General features: G+C 40.1%; 1 protein-coding gene across 2 annotated transcripts in view; it reads right to left on the bottom strand.

The window, feature by feature from the left end:
- Window positions 1-24,722, bottom strand: part of LOC115146612 (uncharacterized protein C14orf132-like) — a 31,735-nt gene extending 7,013 nt beyond the window's left edge. Inside the window, exons 1-2 of one of the 2 annotated variants that reach the window (XM_029688683.2) lie at window positions 24,645-24,721; window positions 24,466-24,519 (exon numbers count right to left, since the gene is read on the bottom strand). In XM_029688683.2, the coding sequence (XP_029544543.1) occupies window positions 24,466-24,492 (27 nt within the window). In that variant the 5' untranslated portion in view covers window positions 24,493-24,519; window positions 24,645-24,721. Of the gene's footprint in view, window positions 1-24,465 lie in introns of both variants that reach the window. The other variant, XM_065003282.1, reaches the window with a different exon arrangement.
- Between the last annotated feature and the right edge of the window lie 211 nt (window positions 24,723-24,933).

Here is a 24,933-nt window from a genome sequence, read left to right as displayed (position 1 = left end):
TGCCAGGTTTCTTCCAGACGTGACGCTTTGCATTCAGGCCAAAGAGTTCAATCTTGGTTTCATCAGACCAGAGAATCTTGTTTCTCATGGTCTGAGAGTCTTTATATGCCTTTTAGCAAACTCCAAGCTGGCTGTCATGTGCTTTTTACTGAGGAGTGGCTTCGTCTGGCCACTTTACCATAAAGGCCAGATTGGTGCAGTGCTGCAGAGATGGTTGTCCTTCTGGAAGGTTCTCCCATCTCCACAGAGGAACTCTAGAGCTCCGTCAGAGTGATCAACATGTTCTTGGTCACCTCCCTGACCAATGCCCTTCTCCCCCGATTGCTCAGTTTGGCCGGGTGGCCGGCTGCAGGAAGATTCTTGGTGGTTCCAAACTTCTTCCATTTAAGAATAATGGAGGCCACTCTGTTCTTGGGGACATTCAATGCTGCTGAAATGTTTTAGTACCCATCCCCAGATCTCTGCCTCAACACAATCCAGTCTTGGAGCTCTACGGACAATTTCTTCGACCTCATGGCTTGGTTTCTGCTCTGACATGCGTTGTCAACAGTAGGACCTTATATAGACAGGCGTGTGCCTGTCCAATCAATTGAATTTAACACAGGTGGACTCCCACACAAGTTGTAGGGCCATTTCAACGATGATCAACGGAAACAGAATGCACCTGAGCTAAATTTTGAGTCTCATAGCTAAGGGTGTCAATTCTTATGTAAATACGTACGGTCGAACAATTCACAACAATACACACAAATATAAGAGTAAAATAATGGATTAAATTAATAAATTAATAAATGTAGGGGGGATTTAATAAATACAGTAGAACACAGTTTATATACATATGAAATCAGTAAAACAGTATGTAAAAAAAAAACGCTACTGATGGCTATTTAACAGTCTGATGGCCTTGAGACAGAAGCTATTTTTCTGTCTCTCCGTCCCGGCTTTGATGGAGCTATATTGACCTCGCCTTCTGGATGTTAGCAGGGTGAACAGGCCGTGACTCGTGTAGTTGATGCCCTTGATGATCTTTTTGGCCTTCCTGTGACACTGGGTGATGTAGGTGTCCTGGAGGGAAGGTAGTGTGCCCCTGGTGATGCGTTAGGAAGACCACATCACCCACTGGAGTGCCCTGCGGTTGCGGGCGGTACAGCTGCTGTACCAGGCTTTGATACAACCCGACAGGATGCTCTCAATTGTGTATCTATAAAAGTTTGCGTCATCTTCACTACACTGTCTGTGTGGGTGGACCATTTCAGAAAAATACCAGTGTTCTGGCTTTGACCCCAAGTGAGAACAGGTCCGCTGGCGAGACACTTATGCTGGCCTGCGTAGATGGAAACAGAAAAGTCTGAGCCTTTTGGTTAAAACACTGGGGGAAATCTTGTATGGAAATGGGCCAAAGGTGTTTTTGTCTGTTCTTTGTATTTCAAATAAGCTCAAAGCACAGCTTCCCCCTCAAAAGCAATGTCTTACTTGAGTGGAGATTCAATTAAGGGGTTCAACCCCCCCCCCCCCCTGCCATGCTAGCACAATATAATGCCAGCACAATATAAAAATGACGCAAGCACAATATAAAATTACTAGCTTGGCTGGTTTTGTGCATCGTTTTCCCCCCACACATCTTTTTGGTGTTCAAATTCTATTTTTCTGCCTGAACTGCCTTTTCCCCACGATTATTCAAAGCCTTTTAAGTAGACCTTAGGTCCTGTTAAAATAGCATGTCCTAACAGAGATAGATGGGGTATGTGACTGACAGTTAAAAAGACGTGTGGAAGAGACATGGCAATATGATCTAATGCCCTGCATGGCCCAATCAGAGAGGAGCAAACGCTCCGCTTCAGAGATGAAGCTGCACCTCTGTCAGCTGCCTGCGGTTGTCAGGAAAATACATTATTTGTTGTGAAGCACATCCCGCCGGCAGAAGATGGATACAGAGCTCCCTGGCATTCAGTTTGCTGATATGGACACATAGTTTGCATGCATTCTGGAGTGGAAGTGCAAGATCTCAGCAGGTCCTTGCTACACACTAACAGCCTGGTATATTATAGATTTTCACTGGTGTGAAGTTAATTTTGTAGCAGTGGTTTTCAGACAGGAGTACAAACAAGGGTTAAGAGAAGGAACGATATTCTGGTCATTTTAACATGTGCAAAGGCTTAGTAAATAAATGCCCTCAGTACACACCTAAGTGTGTTTATTATGTACACAAGTAGAGTATGTATGATCTGGAAATGACCAAACGCTCTCTCTCACCAAATGGCTAGGTGTATAGGAAATTCTCAGTAGTGTATTCTCAAATTCTCAATGAGTGTATCTTAATTGAAAATACTCAAATAAAAAATACATGACTAACATCCACATATAGAAACATGGGAATACTGGGCTACATTGCAAAAAATGCCAAGTATGTGTGGGAGAAAAACACATGTGTTTTGGTGTGTAAACAATAGTTTAAAAACCATGCTACACATTTAATCTGGCTCATACATAATCAAAATATATGCTTATATAAATCATTAATGGATTGCAGTCTAAATCTATCTCATGATTAAGAACAAAACATGTAATCAGTTCTCAAACTGTGCATAGCTGCAATTTTAATTACTGTAACGAGACAGAGGAAGCTCATTGAAAGACTGAGAAAAAACACATTCATATTTTTTCTTCGGCGCTCAGAATTTTAGAGGACTTTGACACTGTGAAGAGTTATATTTTTCTTATTGAAAGCCTAAAAATGACATCAACATCGTAAAAACATCAGCATTACGCAATGTGACGCTATACTTGCACTTGGCAGTATGACTTAGGCATGTACTGTATGTGGCCATTGTTATGGATGACTTATTCTACGGTATCCAGTGGCTTTATGAGAATATTATCGTAAACTCAACAACAATGTGTTACAGCACAGGAAAATAGTCAATCACAGCACTCAAACCAAAGGAACAATGTGAGGAGAGAAGAAAGTTGTCTCTGTGTTAGGAAATTATGATTAATATGACTGAACAAATCATTTTAAATGGAACTGTAAGTAAACTTATACTCTGTTACATTATATCTGATTAACAATATGAGTTCATAAGAAGAAATTGTGTGACAGGACAAGGAGGAATAGAATGTTAATGAACACCATTTCTACTGGGCAGGAACAAATGGGTTGTGGACTGTGTAAACACATAAGGTCATTCATTAGCCTATGGTTGACCCAACCTGAAACTTAGCTCTGGGGTTTTTAGATTAGGCAGTGAGTGCATTCCTAGGGTTTCTGTTCATTAAAACTGTCAGTTCAGTGGTGATCGATAATGTTGAGGGGTCAAAAGTTATCTGGGAGTGTGTTAGTAAGTTAGAATGAACTTTTCACCTTACTTTGTGCCAGGGGGTTCGGTTAAGGCAGTGAAATGAAGTCATGATCTGTATTTAAACTGATGCATGTGTTTTGAGTGGTAGCGCGCTCCGAGAATAAATTCTATTACCTATTATTTAAAGACTGGTCTGCGTCTATTTTATGCAAACAAGAAATCTTACAAATTCTTACAAAATTAATTAAATTATACTAACACTCTGACATCAACCAGCTCTACTGTTCTGTATCAAAATACAGAGCCATCCATAACTTGCCAGCACATTTTTATACCCTGTCCAAACACCAACAAGGCTCCAGTGAGAGGCCGAGTCAGGGCTATTTCCATTGGAACAGTTTGGAGACAGAGAGACATTCTTTTAAATGTATGAGGCTCACTTAAAGAGTAAAATACCACAAGAAGAGATTTTATGAAGGACCTCCAGAAACAGATATTTCAGAATGCCCTGCTTATTACCCAATATAACCCAAAGTCAAACAGTCAGCGTGTCAGACCTCTTCCTACAAATATGCAGTATTAATCATAATAATGCTCAAGTATACTGCTGATGAAAATAGATATTTGTTAAGTTTTTTTATACATTCATAACAATATTTCTTCAGACAACTGAGAAAAGAAACCATTTAAAAAAAAGCAAATACACACTTTCTCATCCACTGTCTTTCTGAGCCGTTCTCTCTAAATCCTGAATTTTGAAGAGATGGAGATGAATGATTAATGACTCAAAAACACCGTTTATACCTGTAAAAACTTAAACTCTCCTCGGGTGTCAGAAGTTTGGGTTTTCATTTGGTTTGCCTGTTGACTGAGTGTGTCGTGCAGCAGAGGGAGTCATGGACCAGAGCACCAGACACAGAGTAACACGCGTCAGGAGTTAGACACTAGAATGAGGAGAGCTGGTCAGATGGCTAGATGTCACACACACAAACACACTGTACACACATACCGCACACACACACACACTGCACTCACAGTGAACTGTCAATCAAAGACAATCTTCTTTATGTGCTAAGTCAGGCATTGGTATTCCTCTCAGCTGACTAGAATGGAAAATCATGTGTACATTATGCACATTACAGAGCCTAGCCAAAGCTTATGGAACAAGAGAAAGATACAGTATAATACAGTTATTACATAGTAAAGTTTTAGAAAACCAGGTGCATGAAGCTGCATAAACATTAAATATTAAGATACAAAACTGACTGTGAATATGATGCAGGTGGCTGGGCTGAAACACTGCTACACACGTTCTATTGAGGTAAAAGATCTACTATGAAACGCTGCTGGGCCACTGAGAGAAAGAAAATCGATAAGACTGAAGTTGTAAATCTAGATGGCAGTACAGAACCGTGGTGGACTGAGGTGAAATTCCATCTGGTCTGAGTCTAGTTTAACTAGTTCAAGTTTTATTGTCAGGGCGAAATGCTTAAATTGCATGTTCTAACCAACAGTGCAGTAAATAGTATAACTGATAATAAATGGAAAAAATAAATATATATATATATATATATATATATATATATATATATATATACACACACACATATATATATATATATATATACACACACATATATATATATAAAACTGTATTTTTTTTGTGAAGAATCAACAACAAGTGGGATACAATCATGAAGTGGAACGACATTTATTGGATATTTCAAACTTTTTTAACAAATCAAAAACTGAAAAATTGGGCGTGCAAAATTATTCAGCCCTCTTAAGTTAATACTTTGTAGCGCCACCTTTTGCTGCGATTACAGCTGTAATCCATGCTTCAAGATTGTTTTGATTACGTGGACTCGGATATGTTCTGGGTTGCATCTGAGAATAACCTTGACGCATACACGGACATGGTGACTGAGTTAATCAGGAAGTGTATAGGGGATGTGTTCCCACTGTAACTATTAAAACCTACTTAAACCAAAAACAGTGGAAAAATGTCAGTATTCGCGCAAATCTGAAAGAGCAAACCACCGCATTTAACCACGGCAAGGTGACTGGGAATATGGTCAAATACAAACAGTGTAGTTATTCCCTCCATAAGGAAATCAAATAAGCAACATGTCAGTAGAGAGAAAGTGGAGACGCAATACAACGGCTCAGACACAAGATGTATGTGGCAGGGAAAATCAGCCACTTCGCGAACACCCCTACCGGACAAGCTAAACACCTTCTTTGCCTGCTTTGAGGATAACACAGTGCCACCGACGCGGCCCACTCCCAAGGACTTTTGGCTCTCTTTCTCTGTGGCCGGCGTGAGTAAGACATTTAAGCGTGTTAACTCTCACAAGGCTGCAGACCGGCTGACTAGAGTGTTTACGGACATTCAATCTCTCCCTATCCCAGTCTGCTGTCTTCACTTGCTTCAAGATGTCCACCATTGTTCCTATACCCAAGAAAGCAAAGGCAACTGAACTAAATCACTATCGCCCAGTAGAACTCACTTCTGTCATTATGAAGTACTTTGAGAGGCTAGTTAAGGATCACATCACCTCCACCTTATTATACACCCTAGACCCACGTCAATTGGCATACCACCCCAATAGATCCACAGACAATGCAATCACCATCGCACTACACACTGCTCTATCCCATCTGGAAACCCATCTGGACAATATACCCAAAAGATTTAGACTTTTCTGTTTCCATCTACGCAGGCTAGCACTTGTGTCTCACCAGTGGACCTGTTCTCACTTCGAGTCTAAGCCAGAACACCGGTACTTTTCAGCTGTCAGTTACATAACAATGACTAACTGTGAACTTTAACAACTTATCATAGAGCAACTGTTTTGTTAAGGCAAAGGTTGAATCTGCTCTTCACAAGTCCTCACTGTCAGCCAAAGCTGTGGAAATACAATTTCCCTAGTTTAACACAAAGGTGTATACACTAATGTACCACTGGAGTTACAGTCGAAAAGCAGCACGAGATTTAGAGTCCGTCAACCACAGTACGCTGCATGTTAGAAGGCAATATAGGAGCAAGAAATGCCTTTAACACTGTCAAAGAGACTAGTATGACAGTATGAATAACTTTTAAGCCACTACTGTATAGCTCTGTGACTCACAGTGGTATTCTGTCCAGCTTGGGTATTCATTATTTTCATCTTTGATCTGTAATCGTTAACGTGGTCAGTATTTTGACAGATTGGGACATACTGTAAACCTTTCACATTACCACCCACTCAATGACAAGTAGCAGCAATGATCTTCATGTTAATAGACAGTTGGACTGCAGAGCCACAACATGGCCATAGTCCAAAGACAAACATTAGGAGGGGCACCACAATGCATTCAACTGAAATGTTTCTTCTGATTTAACTCAACTCCTCTGAATAAGAGAGGTGTGGGGGGATGCCTTAATCGGCATCCAGGTCATCAGCGCCCAGGGAGCAGTTGTTGTTGGGGGTTAACTGCTTTGCTCAAGGGCAGATCTTTCTACCTGGCAGGCTCTGGGATTCGAACCAGCAACTCTTTTACCACTTGGCTACCTGCCACCCTGCATTATAGTGTTTAAATGTTCAACGTGCTGTGTACGCAGGTTTGACAGATAAGCTATTACTACCGTATAGAGCAGACCCCCTACACACAAAATGCAGCCTAATATTTCTGCCACAGTCAAATGACTCCTGGCGTTAAGGGAAACAATCAGGCTCAGCAGTGCGGCTGGGCTGTGCTCTGTGACATGTGATTTAACTCAGGATTTCTAAGGGACTGTGGTTCAAATAAAATTTTGAATTGACCGTAAGTTACCTTAAAGGGGACCTCAAAATACTATATATATATTTGTTTGGGGGGGCGGGTTATGGGATACACACACTGCTTCGCATAGGTCTTTTTACTGTTTGTGCTGTTGTGCAGGGCTGGATACAGCCCAGTGTTTTGTATACGTGTTTGTTTTGGGTGTATTAAAAACCCCTGTGTATTCTTGTGCCTGTCTCCAAAATCCTTTATGCCAGCGTGACAGAATAACAAACCTGCAAAATGGAGACAGCAGGAAAGACAGAGCTGGCGACCATTGTAGGGACAGTACAGCACCATGATGACTGTCTCTCGAGACTCGGTATTGCCATGGACAGTGTGCTGGCAACAATCCCGTGCTTGGAGGGAAGAGTGCAGTCCCTACAGTCTCCAGCACCGATTCTGGTACCAGCTCCCTCACCACAACCTACTTCCGTTCCATTGGAGCTGGTCCGTGGAATACCCCAAGATGCAAGGTGTTCCTTCTAAAATGCGACCTGAACCTCGCTCGCTACGACGGGGCTGTTTCCGGAAGAGACAGGGTTGCCACCGTCATCTCGGCACTGACCGGATGGGCTCTGGACTGGGGTGCCGCGGTCTGGGAGACGGGCGGACCCGAGGTCGAGTCTTACGAGCACTTCACCCTCCTCTTTCGCTCGGTGTTTGACCATCATGTAGGCCGAGAGGAGGGTGAGCGTCTACTCGACTTTGCCAGGGATCTAGGACCGCCTCGGAGTTCGCCCTGGGGTTCCGGACCATCGCTGCCTCCACCGGATGGAACAAGTTGGCTGTCATCACCGTTTTCCGCAGCGGACTACGGGAGGTGGTACAGTTGGAGTTAGACTGCCGTGATGACAACCTTTTAGTCGTCCAGCTCATCAGCATGGTGATCCGGTTGGACAATCTCCTGTGGCTCCGAAGAAGACCTGCGCAGAATTCAGAGCCCATGGCTACCCCTGCTCCGTGGCAAGAGCCGTGTTTGCCGAGGCAGAGCATAGGAGAAGGAGGAATCTGGGCATCTGCTTCTATTGTGGAGAAAGGGGTCATATCTCCCCAACCTGCTCTCTATCCATAAGGAGGCGCGGTGGTGACAAGCCAGAGAATTCTCCTACGCCAACCCAGGTAGGAGGCAAGGTCTCCTCTCCTGACCTGTCAAATCAACCAGTGTGGTTTCCCGTTAAATTCCCTGAGTACCCTAGCCCTTCACTCCCGTTAAATCTAATTGATTCCGGAGCTGTCGGAAATCTCTTAGATGGCGCACTGGCCACTGCATTACGCATTCCTTTGGTTCCCCTACAGTCACCCATTCCAATTGGGGAGAAGTCGGTCAGTAATGAAGAAATGCTCCGATTATTTGACACCAGACTCCACAAAGCCACAAAGTCCTGCAGGCTCTAGTTTTATCTTATCTATTATTTTCCAGTCATATGGTCAAGTGCTGCAAAGAAAGACCTAGTTATGCTGTAGCTGGTCCAGAACAGAGCGGCACATCTTGCTCTTCATTGTAATCAGTGGGCTAATATTAATACTATACATGCCAGTCTCTCTTTTGGCTAAGAGTTGACGAAAGACTCCTTGTATAGTCAACTTACACACAGCACTGACACACACACTTACCCAACCAGACATGCCACCAGGGGTCTTTTCACAGTTCCCAGGTCCAGAACAAATTCAAGGAAACATACAGTATTATACAGAGCCATGAGTGCATGGAACTCCCTTCCATCTTTTATATAGCGCAAGTAAACAGCAAACCTGGTTTAAAAAAGAATAATAAAGCAACACCTCACGTCACAACTCTTCTCCCCATGTGACCTACTTGTTGTGTGTATGTATTGACATGTATGTGTATCTAATAGATGCACACACACACTACATGTTATTGTTTTTAAATGGATGTCAAAGTCTTTTGTCTGTAATGTAGTTTTTGTTATACGCTGGACCACAGTAAGACTTGCTGTAGCCCTTGACATTGACTAATGGGGATCCTTATAAATCAAATCAAATACTCTACTGGCATATCAAAGTTCCAGTGGAATTGAGGTAACCCTATTTGACAGGTATCCATAAATAGATGATGTTCACTGCAGGGGTTGAGAAGAGGCCGACCTCTTTACAGCATTGCTTCCTCAATGTTTACTGGTGCTTGATGTTTCTGCCCTTAGAGGCGAGAACACAGAACATAACATAGAACACATCAAGGTGGGTGCTGACTGAATCCCCGTCGCAATGGATCCTGGGTGATTGTATCGGTCTTTGCGAGTCAATGGGCCGTAGCCATGGGCAACCACTGCAGGTCATAAAACGTGGGAGTATAGAGCAGCCTGAGGTTTAACCCATTTCCTGACAAACTGTGAAATCTTTATCGTCCTTGCATTGTGTCAATCGACCCTCCTATACATTTGGATGCTCATTCCCATGGATGAATAATGCATTCATATTAATATTCTACTTCACACCTATTGTTTTTATTTATTTTTTGCTGCACCTTCAACTCTTCATTGATACTTTTTAGAGTAACATTTTACTTTGTAATGGAACATAGGTCATCCACAGCAGACTTAGTGTTGTGAGGTTTTCTCCACTTCTTTCAAGGATGTTTTTGCTTCTTTCAGCTCTGCCTTCACTGACCTCTGCTGTACCTGCTTTTCCCTGTAACGTCGGTGCACAATAAATACTGTATATGGTATACTGTACTTTGATACTGATCAATAAACACTGAATAGCTAAAGTGAAGTGGGTATTGTATGAGAGAAACATAATGCTCAAATCCTGGCAACGGAGCTAACTATATTCTTTGTTGTGAAATATCCCCAATTTCAACAATAACCTTGACGATTCAATAAAACCAGCATTTCAGAATTAGTGAGCAAACCCCTTTCCTCCCTCCACCATAAATTTACAGAGTGAAGCAGATCCGTGAACGCGACCTTGGAACTATTCAGAGACACTTAGCCTAAAGCTGTAGAGAGAAAAGTTAGTTTGGTATTCCTAACTAACCCTGTTCTATCTGAACAAATGAGGTGGGAACATAAGCTTGTTTACTGTTTGCACAGCATAGCTTCTCATTCTTCTTTGTCCACTCACAGCCCAATGTACCGGTGATGATTGCAGTGTGAAGTTGGAAGCCAATACTTTGTTCTGGTATTGTTGTTTTTACTGAAGTTCTGAAAGCAAACCCTTTGGTGCAGGCCTATGATTGAAACAGAGGGCTTCTTCTAGAGCAGTGGTCACCTATCGGCGATCGCGATCGACTGGCCGATTTCCAAGGCATTCGTAGTCAATCACCAAACATTTCTGTTCCAAATTGTTTTTTGGTTTAGCGCTGTTGGCGGTAGGTGCACTTGATTTAGCAGCTATAGCGCCGGGAAGGCAAAGTGTTCCCATTTTGAACCATTTCATGTGTCTGAAGGTAGAACTCTGCATATCCGGCAGGCCCAGGGAGCAAATCTAGTGCACCTATAGGCCGAACGCTGGCCAATCAGATAGCTCAGATCACTGTGTCTGCACAGTTTCTTCAAGCCATAGGCTGTAAAATGAAGCCTCAAGTGCACAACAAAGTTTATACTGTGAGATTTCAAAACTTTTAAAACCATGACTAGAGAGAGACTCAATGAATACAGCAAATAGGTGCTGTTTTTAAAAGTAAGTTCATGTTTAAGTTGTTATTCAGCAGTGTCGACACTTTGTTTAACACTTTTATAAGCCATAACATGTGTGCTCCCTACTTCCACACACACTACAACCAGCACTGCAGCTGTAATGAATGAGTATAGAAAAGTGTTTCGATAAGCTTGTTGATTGTGTCTTTTGTAATATTAAGGTATATTTCACTTTCTCTGGTCATAGAAGTAACAACAATGAATTGGTGCATGAGGCAGAAATAATGTCGTGTGACTTGAGTTTCGCCATCAGTTGGAAGAGAGGCCAGTAAAATAAAAGAATAACAAATTATTATGCTCACTCAGCGGTGCCTCACAAGTAACACAACAAATTATCTATTGCCAGCATGATCATATACAATTTAAAAATATATATCATTTCTAAATTTCAGGGCAATTCAAGCATAGCCAATATGCAGCGATAATGTATTGCGCCTATAGCCTACTGCACAAACCTCATTGCTACAGAACTGTTTTTAATAGGTTAAAGTTGCATAGGATGTTGTTTTTTTAAGTCATGTTTTTAAAAAGTGATTTGGACTCAGTATTTGGTATCTGAAAGCCTGTTTTATTTCCACTCAGTTTGACTATAGCTAGGCCACAGTCTAGACTTGTGGTGTGGCTTATCTCCTTCTTTTACTCAATCTGTCATTGAGTAAATAAGTCACTTCCTGTGGCTGAGGCAAACTGAGGGAACATGTTGTCCGTCCTACACTCCTAGAACTATAAAGGCTTTTTTGGATTTCCCTGAAGGAGATCCCTAGGTAGAACCGAAGAACCAAAGAGACAGCCCTAAACGAACCATTTATGAACCTGTTTTTTCTGCAAGCGTAGTCTATAAATCTACTTCTCACCTAGCACCGCTGTGTTGATCAAATAAATAAGACCCACCTTTGTTTAGTCATTTTTATTGTAATGCTAACTGACACAAAACATGTTGTGCCTTCAACACAACTCATTCTATGATGCAGAAACGATGTAAATACTGTCAGTTAGAACACTTTATTATGGAAATTATGAAAGCTTATCTTTGTAGACATATGCCTCCACTAAATACCCAATATTGTACCAACACTCTACTTTCACTTTCTTCTCTCCCTAGCTGAGCGGGTCTGGGCCTATGAGCCTCAGCTGGCACAACTCGCTCATCTTATCTATCTAGGTTGGATTTCATTAACATTCACATCTTTCTCATATATTGCTCCATCTGTTTCACTGTTCTGCCCTCCAGCTATTTATAAGAGTAGTTCTGCTAACAATGCATTACCTTATACGTTTTTCATCGTGCCTTTAGGCGTTTGGGGGACTAGGTCTTGTGAAAATGTTGTTTTCATCCTTGGCTGGAGCTCTCTCTGGCACAGTGAAGGCTCCTCAGAGGAGGAAGGGGAGTACCATCCTACTCAGTGAATTGAATACAAATTTAAATAGTGAAACATGAAAAGAAGTTTGGATAAAACTATGCCAAATATTTTCACATAGTACTTTCTTGGGTAGGACAATGGTGTAGCCCGGAGGACAGATATTTTTCGACCTCCTCTGTGTACATTGACCAAGAAGACACATGGTTCTCACCCTTACCATAGACTTACACAGTAATTTTGACGACTTCCAGAAGACTTATCAGAGCTCTTGCAATATGAACTAATATATTGTCCACCCAATCTAAGGATCAGAGTATTAATTTAGTACTGAAAGCATAAGTTACAGCTAGCTAGCACTGCAGTGCATAACATGTGGTTAGTAGTTGACTCAGAGAGAAAAATAATATAGTTCAACAATTTTGAACAAATTCTTTCCTCAAACTTTAAAGTATCAGCAGTGAGATTGAATGATATAAATACAGTTGAAGTCGGAAGTTTACATACACTTAGGTTGGAGTCATTAAAACTCGTTTTTCAACCACTCCACAAATTTCTTGTTAACAAACTATAGTTTTGGCAAGTCGGTTAGGACATCGACTTTGTGCATGACACAAGTAATTTTTCTAACAATTGTTTCCAGACGGATTATTTAACTTAGAATTCACTGTATCACAATTTCAGTGGGTCAGAAGTTTACATACACTAAGTTGACTGTGCCTTTCAACAGCTTGGAAAATTCCAGAAAATGATGTCATGGCTTTAGAAGCTTTTGATAGGTTAATTGACATCATTTGAGTCAATTGGAGGTGTGCCTGTGGATGTATTTCAAGGCCTACCGTCAAACTCAGCGCCTCTTTGCTTGACATCATGGGAAAATCAAAAGAAATCAGCCAAGACTTGAGAAAATTTTGTCTGCTTCATCCTTGGGAGCAGTTTCCAAATGCCTGAAGATACCACATTCATCTGTACAAACAATAGTACGCAAGTATAAACACCATTTGACCACGCAGCCATCGTACCGCTCAGGAAGGAGATGTGTTCTGTCTCCTAGAGATGTACTTTGGTGCGAAAAGTGCAAATCAATCCCAGAACAACCGCAAAGGACCTTGTGAAGATGCTGGAGGAAACAGGTACAAAAGTATCTATATCCACAGTAAAACAAGTCCTATTTCGACATAACCTGAAAGGCCGCTCAGCAAGGAAGAAGCCACTGCTCCAAAACCACCATAAAAAAGTCAGACTACGGTTTGCAACTGCACATGGGGACAAAGATCATACTTTTTTGAGAATTGTCCTCTGGTCTGATGAAACAAAAATAGAACTGTTTGGCCATATTGACCATTGTTATGTTTGGAGGAACAAGGTTGGAGGCTTGCAAGCTGAAGAACACCATCCCAACCGTGAAGCATGGGGGTGGCAGCATCATGTTGTGGGGATGCTTTGCTGCATGAGGGACTGGTGCACTTCATAAAATAGATGACATCATGAGGAAGGACAATTATGTGGATATTGTTGTGTCTTTACTATCATTAAATTAAGACTTTTAGTTTTTATCAAAGATTCTCTGTAATTAGTATTACGCGATTAAACTGATTAAACATGTAACTAATTAACTAGGAAGTCAGGGCACCAAGGAAAATATTCAGATTACAAAGTTATAATTTCCTAATATAACTTTTCAGATATTTTATATCTGATCAATTAGTCTTCGAATTAATGAATGATTTACTTTACCTCATGTTAGTCTCATTCCAAACGTCGTAAATTGTTGGTTATCTGCACGAACCCAGTCTTCACTATGAGTCATCCATACATCAATTGTCTTAAATAATTTATTTACTAACTAAGTAATTCAATCACAGAAGTGCACACACACACAAACAAACAAAGTAAATATGGTTACAAGAAATGATAGGGGAATGTGCCCTAGTGGGCTAAACTGGCATGGCGGCTTGTTCAACAAAAGGGAATTGGGGGTCGACTGAGAAGTCACTACAGAGTTGATAATTATAACAATTGAAATACTAATCCTTTGCAAATGAACGCTCACTCATTCGGGAACAATTGCAATCAATATATATGTATATATTTACGCTCAGTGTGTCGTCTTGATCGCTGTTGAAATGTTTGGTTCTTTTGTAGAATTGTCCGTCTCTCTCTCTCTCTCTGTCTGTCATGGTTAGAGGGAATAGTTCAGAGCGACATTAATTAATGTTGTAGAATGGATGTTTCGGCGGTTGTCGTTCTTCGTGTTCAATGATACCGAATTCCTAGCTGCAGACTAGTAATTAATATCAAAGACTTGTTCTTATTCTGTCAGTATCGATAGTCTAAGAGTTTAACCACGTGGTATGGTTAAAAGATTCAGCAATGGTCTGTAACCTTTGTCCTCTCGTAATAGAGAAAAACATGGTCTAGTGAGAACTTCTCAAAGTTGGGGTTTTATTCGGAATTGCAGAAAAGGTCCTGTCGAAGGATGCCCGACCCTAACTGGGCTCATGGGCGGTCCTCTGATTTAGTTAAACTCAAAGGGGAATTGGAATTTCCTTCATTAAACAGTCCAAAATCACATTACACAATTTTACAAACAGTATCACCCTCACTCATTCATCTTATACAACAATTAGATGTAAACCTCATATCGGAGGCTATTATATAAACAGCGTTATGGTAATGTGGCCGCACCGTCTCCCATGAGCTTCACCAAAATGTAACAAACGGACCAGTTCAAAGCTGGATTCTTCACCGATCTTTTATACCTTCTCCGGAACATAAATGTTGTTCGGACCTCAAGTTCTGTGAGGTGGAAGAAATTCCTTTGTTCTCTATGAAACTTCACTCTGTCTCTAAACTGTGTGGCCATGAGGCAGGGTCTTCCCTAGGAATTTACGACCTCTCTGACCACAGCAGCCTGGTTGTAAGAGACAGAGAGAGGGGGATGGTGCTCGCTGTACCCAAAGAGGGCAACGTCTGGTTGTAGTCCAGGATCCAGTTACAGAGGGAGGTGTTTAGTCTCAGGATCCTTAGCTTAGTGATGAGCTTTGTGGGCACTATAGTGTTGAACTCTGAAACAAGTAGGTATTACAGACTCGGTCAGGGAGAGGTTGAACATTTCAGTGAAGACACTTGCCAGTTGGTCCGCGCATACTTTGAGTACACATCCTGGTAATTCGTCTGGCCCTGCTGCTTTGTGAATGTTGACACAGTCATCCGGAACAGCTTGTGCTCTCATGCACGCTTCAGTGTTCCTTGCCTGGAAACGAGCATAAAAGGAATGTAGCTCGTCTGGTAGGTTTGCTTCACTGGCTTTCCGCGGCTGGGTATCCCTTTGTAGTCCGTAATAGTTTTCAAGCCCTGTCACATCCGACAAGCGCCAGAGCCGGTGTAGTAGGATTCAATCTTAGTTCTGTATTGACGCTTTGCCTGTTTGATGGGTCGCCTGAGGGCATGGCGGGATTTGTTATTAGCGTCCGGATTAGTGTCCTGCTCCGTGAAAGCGGCAGCTCTAGCCTTTAGCTCGGTGCGGATGTTGTCTGTAGTCCAAGGCCTCCGGATTGGGATATGTACAGTATGTACGGTCACTGTGAGCACGATGTTGTCGATGCACTTATTGATGAAGCCGGGGACTGAGGTGGTATACTCCTCAATGCCATTGGATGAATCCCAGAACATATTCCAGTCTGTGCTAGCAAAACAGTCCTGTAGCTTAGCATCCGCCTCATCTGACCACTTCTGTACTGAGCGAGTCACTGGTGCTTCCTGCTTTGGGTTTTGATTGTAAGCAGGAATCAGGAGGATAGAATTATGGTCAGATTTGCCAAATGGAGGGTGAGGGAACGCTCTGTATGCGTCTCTGTGTGGAGTAAAGGTGGTCTACAGTTTTTTTTCCTCTGGTTGCACATGTGACATGCTGGTAGAAATGAGGTGAAACGGATTTAAGTTTGCCTGCAGTCCCTGGCCACTAGGAGCACTGCTTCTGGATGAGCATGTTTTTTTGCTTATACAGCTCATTGAGTGTGGTCTTAGAGCCACCATCAGTTTGTGATGGTAAATAGACGGCTACAAATAATAGAGATGAGAACTCTCTTGGTAGATTTTGATTCGATTTGGATCTATTTTAGTCCCCATTTGGACTAATCTTCCAAGAGTCCTTAAACATTAAAATACAATTTATAATACAAACACACTTTCACATATAACACACTATTACAAACACATATAATATACTAGCATAATGACCCAAGAAATGCTCAATCTGAAAAAAATGGATTCTTCATCTACTATAGTCCCACAACATTTCTATATACTATATTTAAATTGTTTTAAAATAATGTTTAAATGTATATATTGAAAGGTTTCTAGTTTGCTCAGTTAATTTATTACATTTCTTTATTGCTCTAAATCGAAATGTTCTTTTGCCTATTTCTCTTTTCTGTCTGGATAACGCATAGATGGTGGACAATCTATTCCTAGTATTTACGGAATGTCTGTCTCTTACCAACTGAATACCGTTGTGAATAGAACTTGGCCGTTTTAAATTATGTATATTATAAAATAAAATAAGGCATGTTTTTTGCAATTATCTTGTCGATTGATGACCAACCAAGAACACTGCGCATGACTGCACCAGAAGAACCATTTCTCCACCTTAAAACAATCCTTGCTGCTTTATTCTGTGCATTCTGCAGCCTCCTAACTTCACTTGATGATGCATTTCCCCAGACCACCGAACAGTAGTTCACCTGACTCTCAATTAATGCTTGTGTTATTTGCTGAATAATTTTTCCTGGTAAATATTTAGCTATCCTTCTGATTTTGCATGCTGATATAATATATATTTTTTTACATAGATTCGTTATTTGAGACGAACATGATAAGCAGTTGTCTAGCTGCACTCCCAATAGTTTGGTTTCTGCCACTTCTTCAATTTGTACTCCTCCCATACTTAATTGTATCCCATGCTGTTTTGGCCTTTTCCTAGTTGAACAGACCAACATACCTTTGGTTTTCTTGGTGTTTAAAACAAGTTTGTTTTGGCAAACCTACTTCCTGATATTCTCCAAATCTCCTTGTAAAGCCTGCTACCGATTGTCTGGCTGCATAAATTGTAGTATCTGCAAATATAGTAGCTTGAGTTTCAACCAAGGCATAGGGGAGGTCGTTGGTATATATTTGTAAGTCGCTCTGGATAAGAGCGTCTGCTAAATGACTTAAATGTAAATGTAAAATTAAGTAAAGAAGTGGCCCAAGGCAGCTGCCCTGTGGTATTCCACAGTTTAACACATTAGGGGAAGAAAATGAACCATTGATATAGGTGGACTGTTTCCTGTCAGTTAGATATGACTGTACCCAATTCAATGCTACCTCCTTAAAACCATAATGCATTAATTTTGTCAAAATTATTCCATGATCCACTAAATCAAATGCTGCACTGAAATCTAAAAATAGTACACCTACAAATTTGCCATTATCCATAGCATTGAGCCACTGGTCAGTCATGTCAACCAATGCAGTGGTAGTGGAATGGTTTTTGCGATAAGCATGCTGATTGGCTGTAATCAGATCATTATTTTCCATGTACTCCCACATTTGTCTACTCACAATACCCTCCAATATCTTACTGAGTGTAGGGAGTAGACTAATTGGTCGATTATTGGCAGGTGTAATGGGTTCTTTGCAGTCTTTCGGAATAGGACACAGTTTCGCATGCTTCAATACATTTGCAAACATCCCATTTTCCAGTGACCAATTAAATATGTATCTCAGTGGAACTGCAATCTGGGGAGCAGCACAGCGAAGCAAAAAATTGTCCATAAGACCATAACCTGTAGATTTACCATCAGGTAATGACTTCAATAGGTTTAACACCTCCTCCACTGACACCGTTTGTAGACTAAAAGAGCAGATCTTATTGCTCATAATATGATCATCAATCCATTGGACAATAGCTTGTTTGGAAGAATGTATGTCTACATTGTTGCTCAGTAATTTAATTTTCTGTGTAAAAAAAAATCTGCAAAATGATTGGCAACATCAACTGGTTTTGTTATTATTCTCCCGTCAAACTCCACACTAGATGGGCATGATGAGATAGATGTACCAAGTAAGCCCTTAACTGTGTTCCATACCTTTTTAGAATAATTTTTACAATCAATAAAAGCATTGTTGTAAAATAACTTTTTTTTTCTTTCGGTTCAATTTAACTGCATAATTACGTAATGTTCTATAATTCTGTTCATCAATTTCTAATTTTGACTTGGCTGCTAAGACTTTTGCCATATTTCTTTGAGAAAAAGCCTCACCCAGTTCATCATCAATCCATGGAGATGGACGGGCACCAACTGTACTCTTTCTTATAGGGGCATGATGGTCCATTACCTCCATGAGCAAATCAATAATACATTCTGTAGCGTGATTTAAACCATCCTCAAGATAAATCAGCCCCCAGGGTACAGCAGCCAAATAATTTAGAAATAACTCATGATTAAATGTTTTTAAATGTATTTTGACCACAATCCTAGGGCTGTTTCTTTGGAAAAATTGGTGTTCATGGTTATGGTCACAATATTATGGTCTGTCCAGCCCACTGGCATTGATCTGGCTTTTAAGCATTGCAATGGTATATTACAGAAAATCAGATCAATGCATGTGTCTGAACGATGACCCAACTTAATTGAATATCTAGTATTTGTTTCAAACCACAGTTCTTAGCATATCTCATCAATTTTGTTCTATTCGAATGATTGAGATCCTTCCAATTTATATTAAAATCACCTAAGATAAATACATCTCTGTTGCTATTTGTCGCCTGGTCAAACCCAGTATATAAGTCATCCAGATAGGACACCGTAGAGCTAGGAGGTCTATACACACATCCTACCAATACGGATGCCTGGTGAGGCAGATGTACTTGAGCCCATAGTGCCTCTATTTGACCTACATTAAGGTCATCCCTCCTCTTAAAAGGTACAGTGGGGCAAAAAAGTATTTAGTCAGCCACCAATTGTGCCAGTTCCCCCACTTAAAAAGATGAGAGAGGCCTGTAATTTTCATCATAGGTACACTTCAACTATGACAGACAAAATTAGAAAAAAAATCCAGAAAATCACATTGTAGGATTTTTTATGAATTTATTTGCAAATTATGGTGAAAAATAAGTATTAGGTAGCCTGGGTTTCACTTTTGGTTTGTGGGTGTTTGTTTCCGTGTGAGTGTTTGGGCCACACGGTACTGTTTCGTTTTGTTCACATCGTTTATTGTTCCAGTGTTCAGTTTGTTTATTAAAAAGACATGAACACTTATCACGCTGCACCTTGGTCCTCCTCTCTATCCCCAGATGATATCCGTTACAATATATATATATATATATATAATTTTAAAAATAATGGCTGAGGCGGAATCAGTGGAATAGTGTCAAATACATCAAACATGTAGTTTGATGCCATTCCATTAGCTCCGTTCCAGCCATTATTATGAGCTGTCCTCCCCTCAGCAGCCTCCGTGGTCTAAAGCGTGTTAGAAAACGCTCCAAAATACTCCAAACTAACTCATATTTAATCAGAATCACATTCTGAATATTGTCTCTACAAAAATATTTTTTATATTCCACTGTCACCATAAATTCACAACTGCATTTTGCTGTTGTTGTCGTAAACACCATCATTCTCATGAATTGTGAAAATTAGAATAATCTTTCAGCGTTAGAGTACTACTGTATGCAGCTTTAACATCTTGCGTTGAGCCATCCCGGATCCGGGATCGTGAATACAGCCTCAAGCTCATTACCATAACGCAACGTTAACTATTCATGAAAATCGCAAATGAAATGAAATAAATATGCTAGCTCTCAAGCTTAGCCTTTTGTTAACAACACTGTCATCTCAGATTTTCAAAAATATGCTTCTCAACCATAGCAAAACAAGCCTTTGTGTAACAGCATTTAGCGTTAGCATAGCATTTAGCGTTAGCATTCAGCAGGCAACATTTTCACAAAAAACAGAAAACCATTCAAATAAAATAATTTACCTTTGAAGAACTTCTGATGTTTTCAATGAGGAGACTCTCAGTTAGATAGCAAATGTTCCGTTTTTCCTGAAAGATTATTTGTTTATAGAGAAATCGCTCCATTTTGTGCGTCACGTTTAGCTAAGAAAAAAACCTGTATCCAGGATTGTGTAAATCTATCCGCAAGCTCATTAGCATAACACAGCGTTAACTATTCATGAAAATCGCAAATTAATTGAAATCATTATGCTAGCTCTCAAGCTTAGCCTTTTGTTAACAACACTGTCATCTCAGATTTTCAAAAATATGCTTCTCAACCATAGCAAAACAAGCATTTGTGTAACAGTATTGATAGCTATTGATAGCTAGCGTTAGCATTTAGCGTTAGCATTCAGCAGGCAACATTTTCACAAAAACCAGAAAAACATTCAAATAAAATCATTTACCTTTGAAGAACTTTGGATGTTTTCAATGAGGAGACTCTCAGTTAGATAGCAAATGTTCAGTTTTTCCTGAAATATTATTTGTGCAGGAGAAATCGGTCCGTTTTCTGCGTCATGAAAATTCATTCATCAAAACGCCAAACTTTTTTCCACATTAACTCCATAATATCGACTGAAACATGGTAAACTTTGTTTAGAATCAATCCTCAAGGTGTTTTTCACATATCTCTTCATGATATATCGTTCCTGGAATTCTCCTCTCTGTCTCAATCACATGGATGAATGCGAGCAGCTTGGAGATTACGCAGCAATTTCAACAAAGGACACCGGGCGGACACCTGGTAAATGTAGTCTCTTATGGCCAATCTTCCAATGATATGCCTACAAATACGTCACAATGCTGCAGACAACTTGGAGAAACGATAGAAAGGGCAGGCTCATTCCTGGCGCTTTCACAGCCATATAAGGAGACAATGAAAAACAGAGCCTCAAAAATCCTGCTCATTTTCTTGGTTTCGCTTGTAGCATCAGTTCTGGGGCACTCACAGATAATATCTTTGCAGTTTTGGAAACGTCAGAGTGTTTTCTTTCCAAAGCTGTCAATTATATGCATAGTCAAGCATCTTTTTGTGACAAAATATTGCGCTTAAAACGGGCACGTTTTTTAATCCAATAATGAAATAGCGCCCCCATAGGTTGAAGAGGTTAACTAACTTACATGTTATGCATACAGTAGTAAAATGCCTGTGCTGTTCCATTGAACAGTGTCAATACCAGTTTAATTAAGTCAATCCGATCCATCAACAGAATGGCCCATAACCGGTTAAACTCTGAGTGGTTGTTTTGGAAATCGAAATAAAATCTTACTGCTGGCAATGTCATAAGAATCTCCCTGATTGCTAAAGTCATTTTAAGATGTCAGGCTTGAATATCCGTTCAGCCATTTTGGCACAGTGACTCACTACCCAAACTAGAGGCAACTGGTTTCAAGTGGCTACGAGACATCATGTGATCTCCTACTGCTATTTAGTAGACAAAACAATGCACAAACTCTGCACTTAAAAATGGCTGTGTTCTTATGGAAATTTGTGCATGGTTAGAGCGCCATCATTAGGGAAAGGATCTTATTTTTTTATCCTTTATACATTCAAATCTCTTATTTAATTGGGGAATTAAAATTAAATACACCTAGCTATGTCTAATTGACTAATGAGTCATAATGACTCTTTGAGACAATGACAATTATACCTTATATTACTTAACAGATGTTTGGGCATATCAGAGGAATTTTGTTCAGCTCACCGGTGTCCTTGGATTTTCTTTACCACTATTGTACCTAAATTCTATCCCACTTGGAGGAGTTGTTTTTATATCTAAGACAAATGTCGCTCCACCTAAGCAGATGAATGAAAACCGCCCTGATTAAATCTGAAAATGAGCAAGTGTTATGGAGACCAATCTGAGCCTGTCCCACACCATTTTAGTAGTTTAGTACACTTCGAATGAAGCACTTTGAATGGGTTCATATAAGATCATTAGGCTACAAAAACATTTCTATTGCCTGACCCCGCAACAACATTTTGGTGCAACCAAATCATAGGCTTGTGCCACCAGCTGAAAACATTACGAAAAAGTTAGTATGGAGCCTGTGTGTACTGTCTCACATAGAATATAGAACATGTAAGTTACAGGATCTGTATGCTTTATAGTCACGAAATAGTCATGTTACTAAATGAAATATGCCAAGGTGTTAGAAGTGAAAGTAATCCAAAAGTAATTGAAATTACTACTTCATTTTTCATGTAACTAAAGCAGTAATGGACTACATTTTTCAGATAATACACCCAACCCACATGTCAGTAGCAATATACAGGTAACTGCCAAAATAAAGGAAAGACTGACATAAAAAGTTTCTTAAATAGGGTGTTAGGCCAACACGAGCCAGAACAGACTGGATACACCATAGATTAAACAAGTGTCTGGAACTCTATTGGAGGGATCCGACACCATTCTTCCATGAGAAATTCCATCATTTTGTGTTTTGTTGATGGTGGTGAAAAATGCGGTCTCAGGCACCGCTCAATAATCTCCCATAAATGAGAATGGTGTTAGGTTGAGATCAAGTGACTGAGAAGGCTATGGCATATGGTTTACATCGTTTTCATGATCATCAAACCATTCAGTGACCACTCATGCCCTGTGGATGGGGGCATTGTCATCCTATGTACATTTGGTTCCTTGGAAGTTGTGGGAAAATGTGTTTTTGGTTTCACTTTGGTTGTGGGAAGAAAGCCATACATTTCCTGACTGGTAAAACTGAATGTTTTTTTAAACGTTCTGAGAACAGAAGTGAACATTTTGCCTGTTCTGGGAACTTTTAATCCTTACTTTTCAGCGAGGTTCTGAGAACATTTTACTCTGTTTCCTTTAAAGTTTTCCTGGGAGGTGTTATTAACACTGAGGATGAAGTATAGGTTATTTGGAGTTTAAAAAAAAAACTTCCTTAAAATGTTCACTGAATGTTTCAATAGCACTGCAAACTTATTTTGGGTTGACTTTTTATAAAACTCCAAGCACAGATAGGACACCTGGAAATTAATTTCCTTAGGCATTAATCATGCATATATATATATATATATATATATATATATATATATATATATATGGCATCAGTGATATTCAAACCTATAATCTTCTGTTCTTTATCCATGGAATTAGTCCACTGCACCAACAGGATGGAGCTAGCATGCCATATTTTTTTTACACATACAAAGCTGTTAGTGGGCACAGCCAACACACCTGAACACACTTAACAAGATAGAGGATAAAGTTTTGTTGACGCTGAACGTATATTTTCAAATGACATTCTTAGAACGTTCTCTGAACGTTACTAAAGTGTTTGTGGTTTTTAATGGAGTTTTCTTAACATTCTCTGAACAATTTGAGAACATGACTTTAAATAGAACCTCGAAGGAAACGTTATGCTGAAGTACTGACATTCCCAGAGAAGAACATTGTTTCTTAACATTCTTTGAACTATTCCCAATGTCAAACCAGTAGAAGAAGATTTCTAGAACACTACCAAAATTGAAATGTAACCATGTTTGACATTTTTGAAAACGTTCTGTTAATGTAATGAAATGCCAAGAAAATAATGTTTTGTCAAGTTCCTTAAATGTGCTGAGAATGTTCCAAAGCCAAGAAACTATCCTACACCATTCCCAAAAAGTTTTGGGAAGGTTGTATGCAAAATTACCATAGGACAATCACGCTCTGACCAAGCTCTAAAAAACATATGGTTCTCAGAACGTTATGTGCTAGCTGGGATGGTAGCCAAAATAATGGCATGCCCTGCATTTTTATACATGACGATAAGCATAATGGAATGTTAGTTACTTAATTAACTCTGGAACAACACCTGTGTTGAAGCATTTGCTTTCAATATACTTTGTATCCTTCATTGACTAAAGTTTTTCCATCATTTTGTCATTTACCTGTAGTTGACAACATGCAAATACAGGTAGGCAGCCTACCCTTGTACTGGTCAATTTAACATGCGGTAAATTGAAACTGACATAAACAAGGATTTTCAACATGTATTCTAATAGGGGAGTATCTGTCAGAAGAACTAGCGTAATGTCCAAAAACCTTAGTATTTTAGAGATACTGTATAGCTTGCTCAAAAAGAGTGACATATCTATCCATCTTACCCTAACAGCTCTACAGATAAATAAAATAGCCTATAATTTGCAGAAAATCACGTCAACGTCTAGTGTCCACCACTAAAAACAACAATGCCACGCCCTCACATTTTAGAAGTCAGGGTTCGCTTTGTAACCACTTGTTTGCTAAATAAACCACTTACTAACACAAACACAGCGCGTATTCTTACCTGTGCAGCTATAAATGAGAGATCCATACTGTTGCTCTAGTCAAGACAACCAACCTACGCACCAAAAAAGAAAAATTGTAGTTTATTTTATTCCCAAAAACAGCATTGGTCTACTTGTGACAAGCAGTCTTCAGGTTCAGTCTAATTTAATTTGAAAAACATGTCGAGCAATTACATACAAACGGCAATTTTGTAACGAGAGGTTGAGTAGTCTTCAGGTCCACATCTGCGCGAGCATAGAGCGGGAGAATGCGAAGTGAGCGTGGGAGACGAGAGAAGAAGCGGGCACGGTGAATGATGCTCTGTGTACTGTGTTCTCGAAGTCACATAATGGATGGAGGCGGGTGAACAACAAGCTCGCTATCCCTCTCTCTTTCTCTATTAGACTCCTACTTTTACCCAGTTAGAATCGAGTACCCTACTTCTTTCTTAGAAAAATAATGTTAAACTGTCAATCATGTCGGAATA

This window comes from Oncorhynchus nerka, linkage group LG18 (assembly GCF_034236695.1).
Source record: "Oncorhynchus nerka isolate Pitt River linkage group LG18, Oner_Uvic_2.0, whole genome shotgun sequence".
Classification (NCBI taxonomy): Eukaryota; Metazoa; Chordata; class Actinopteri; order Salmoniformes; family Salmonidae; genus Oncorhynchus; species Oncorhynchus nerka.
This window is presented reverse-complemented; position numbering and strand designations above follow the sequence as displayed.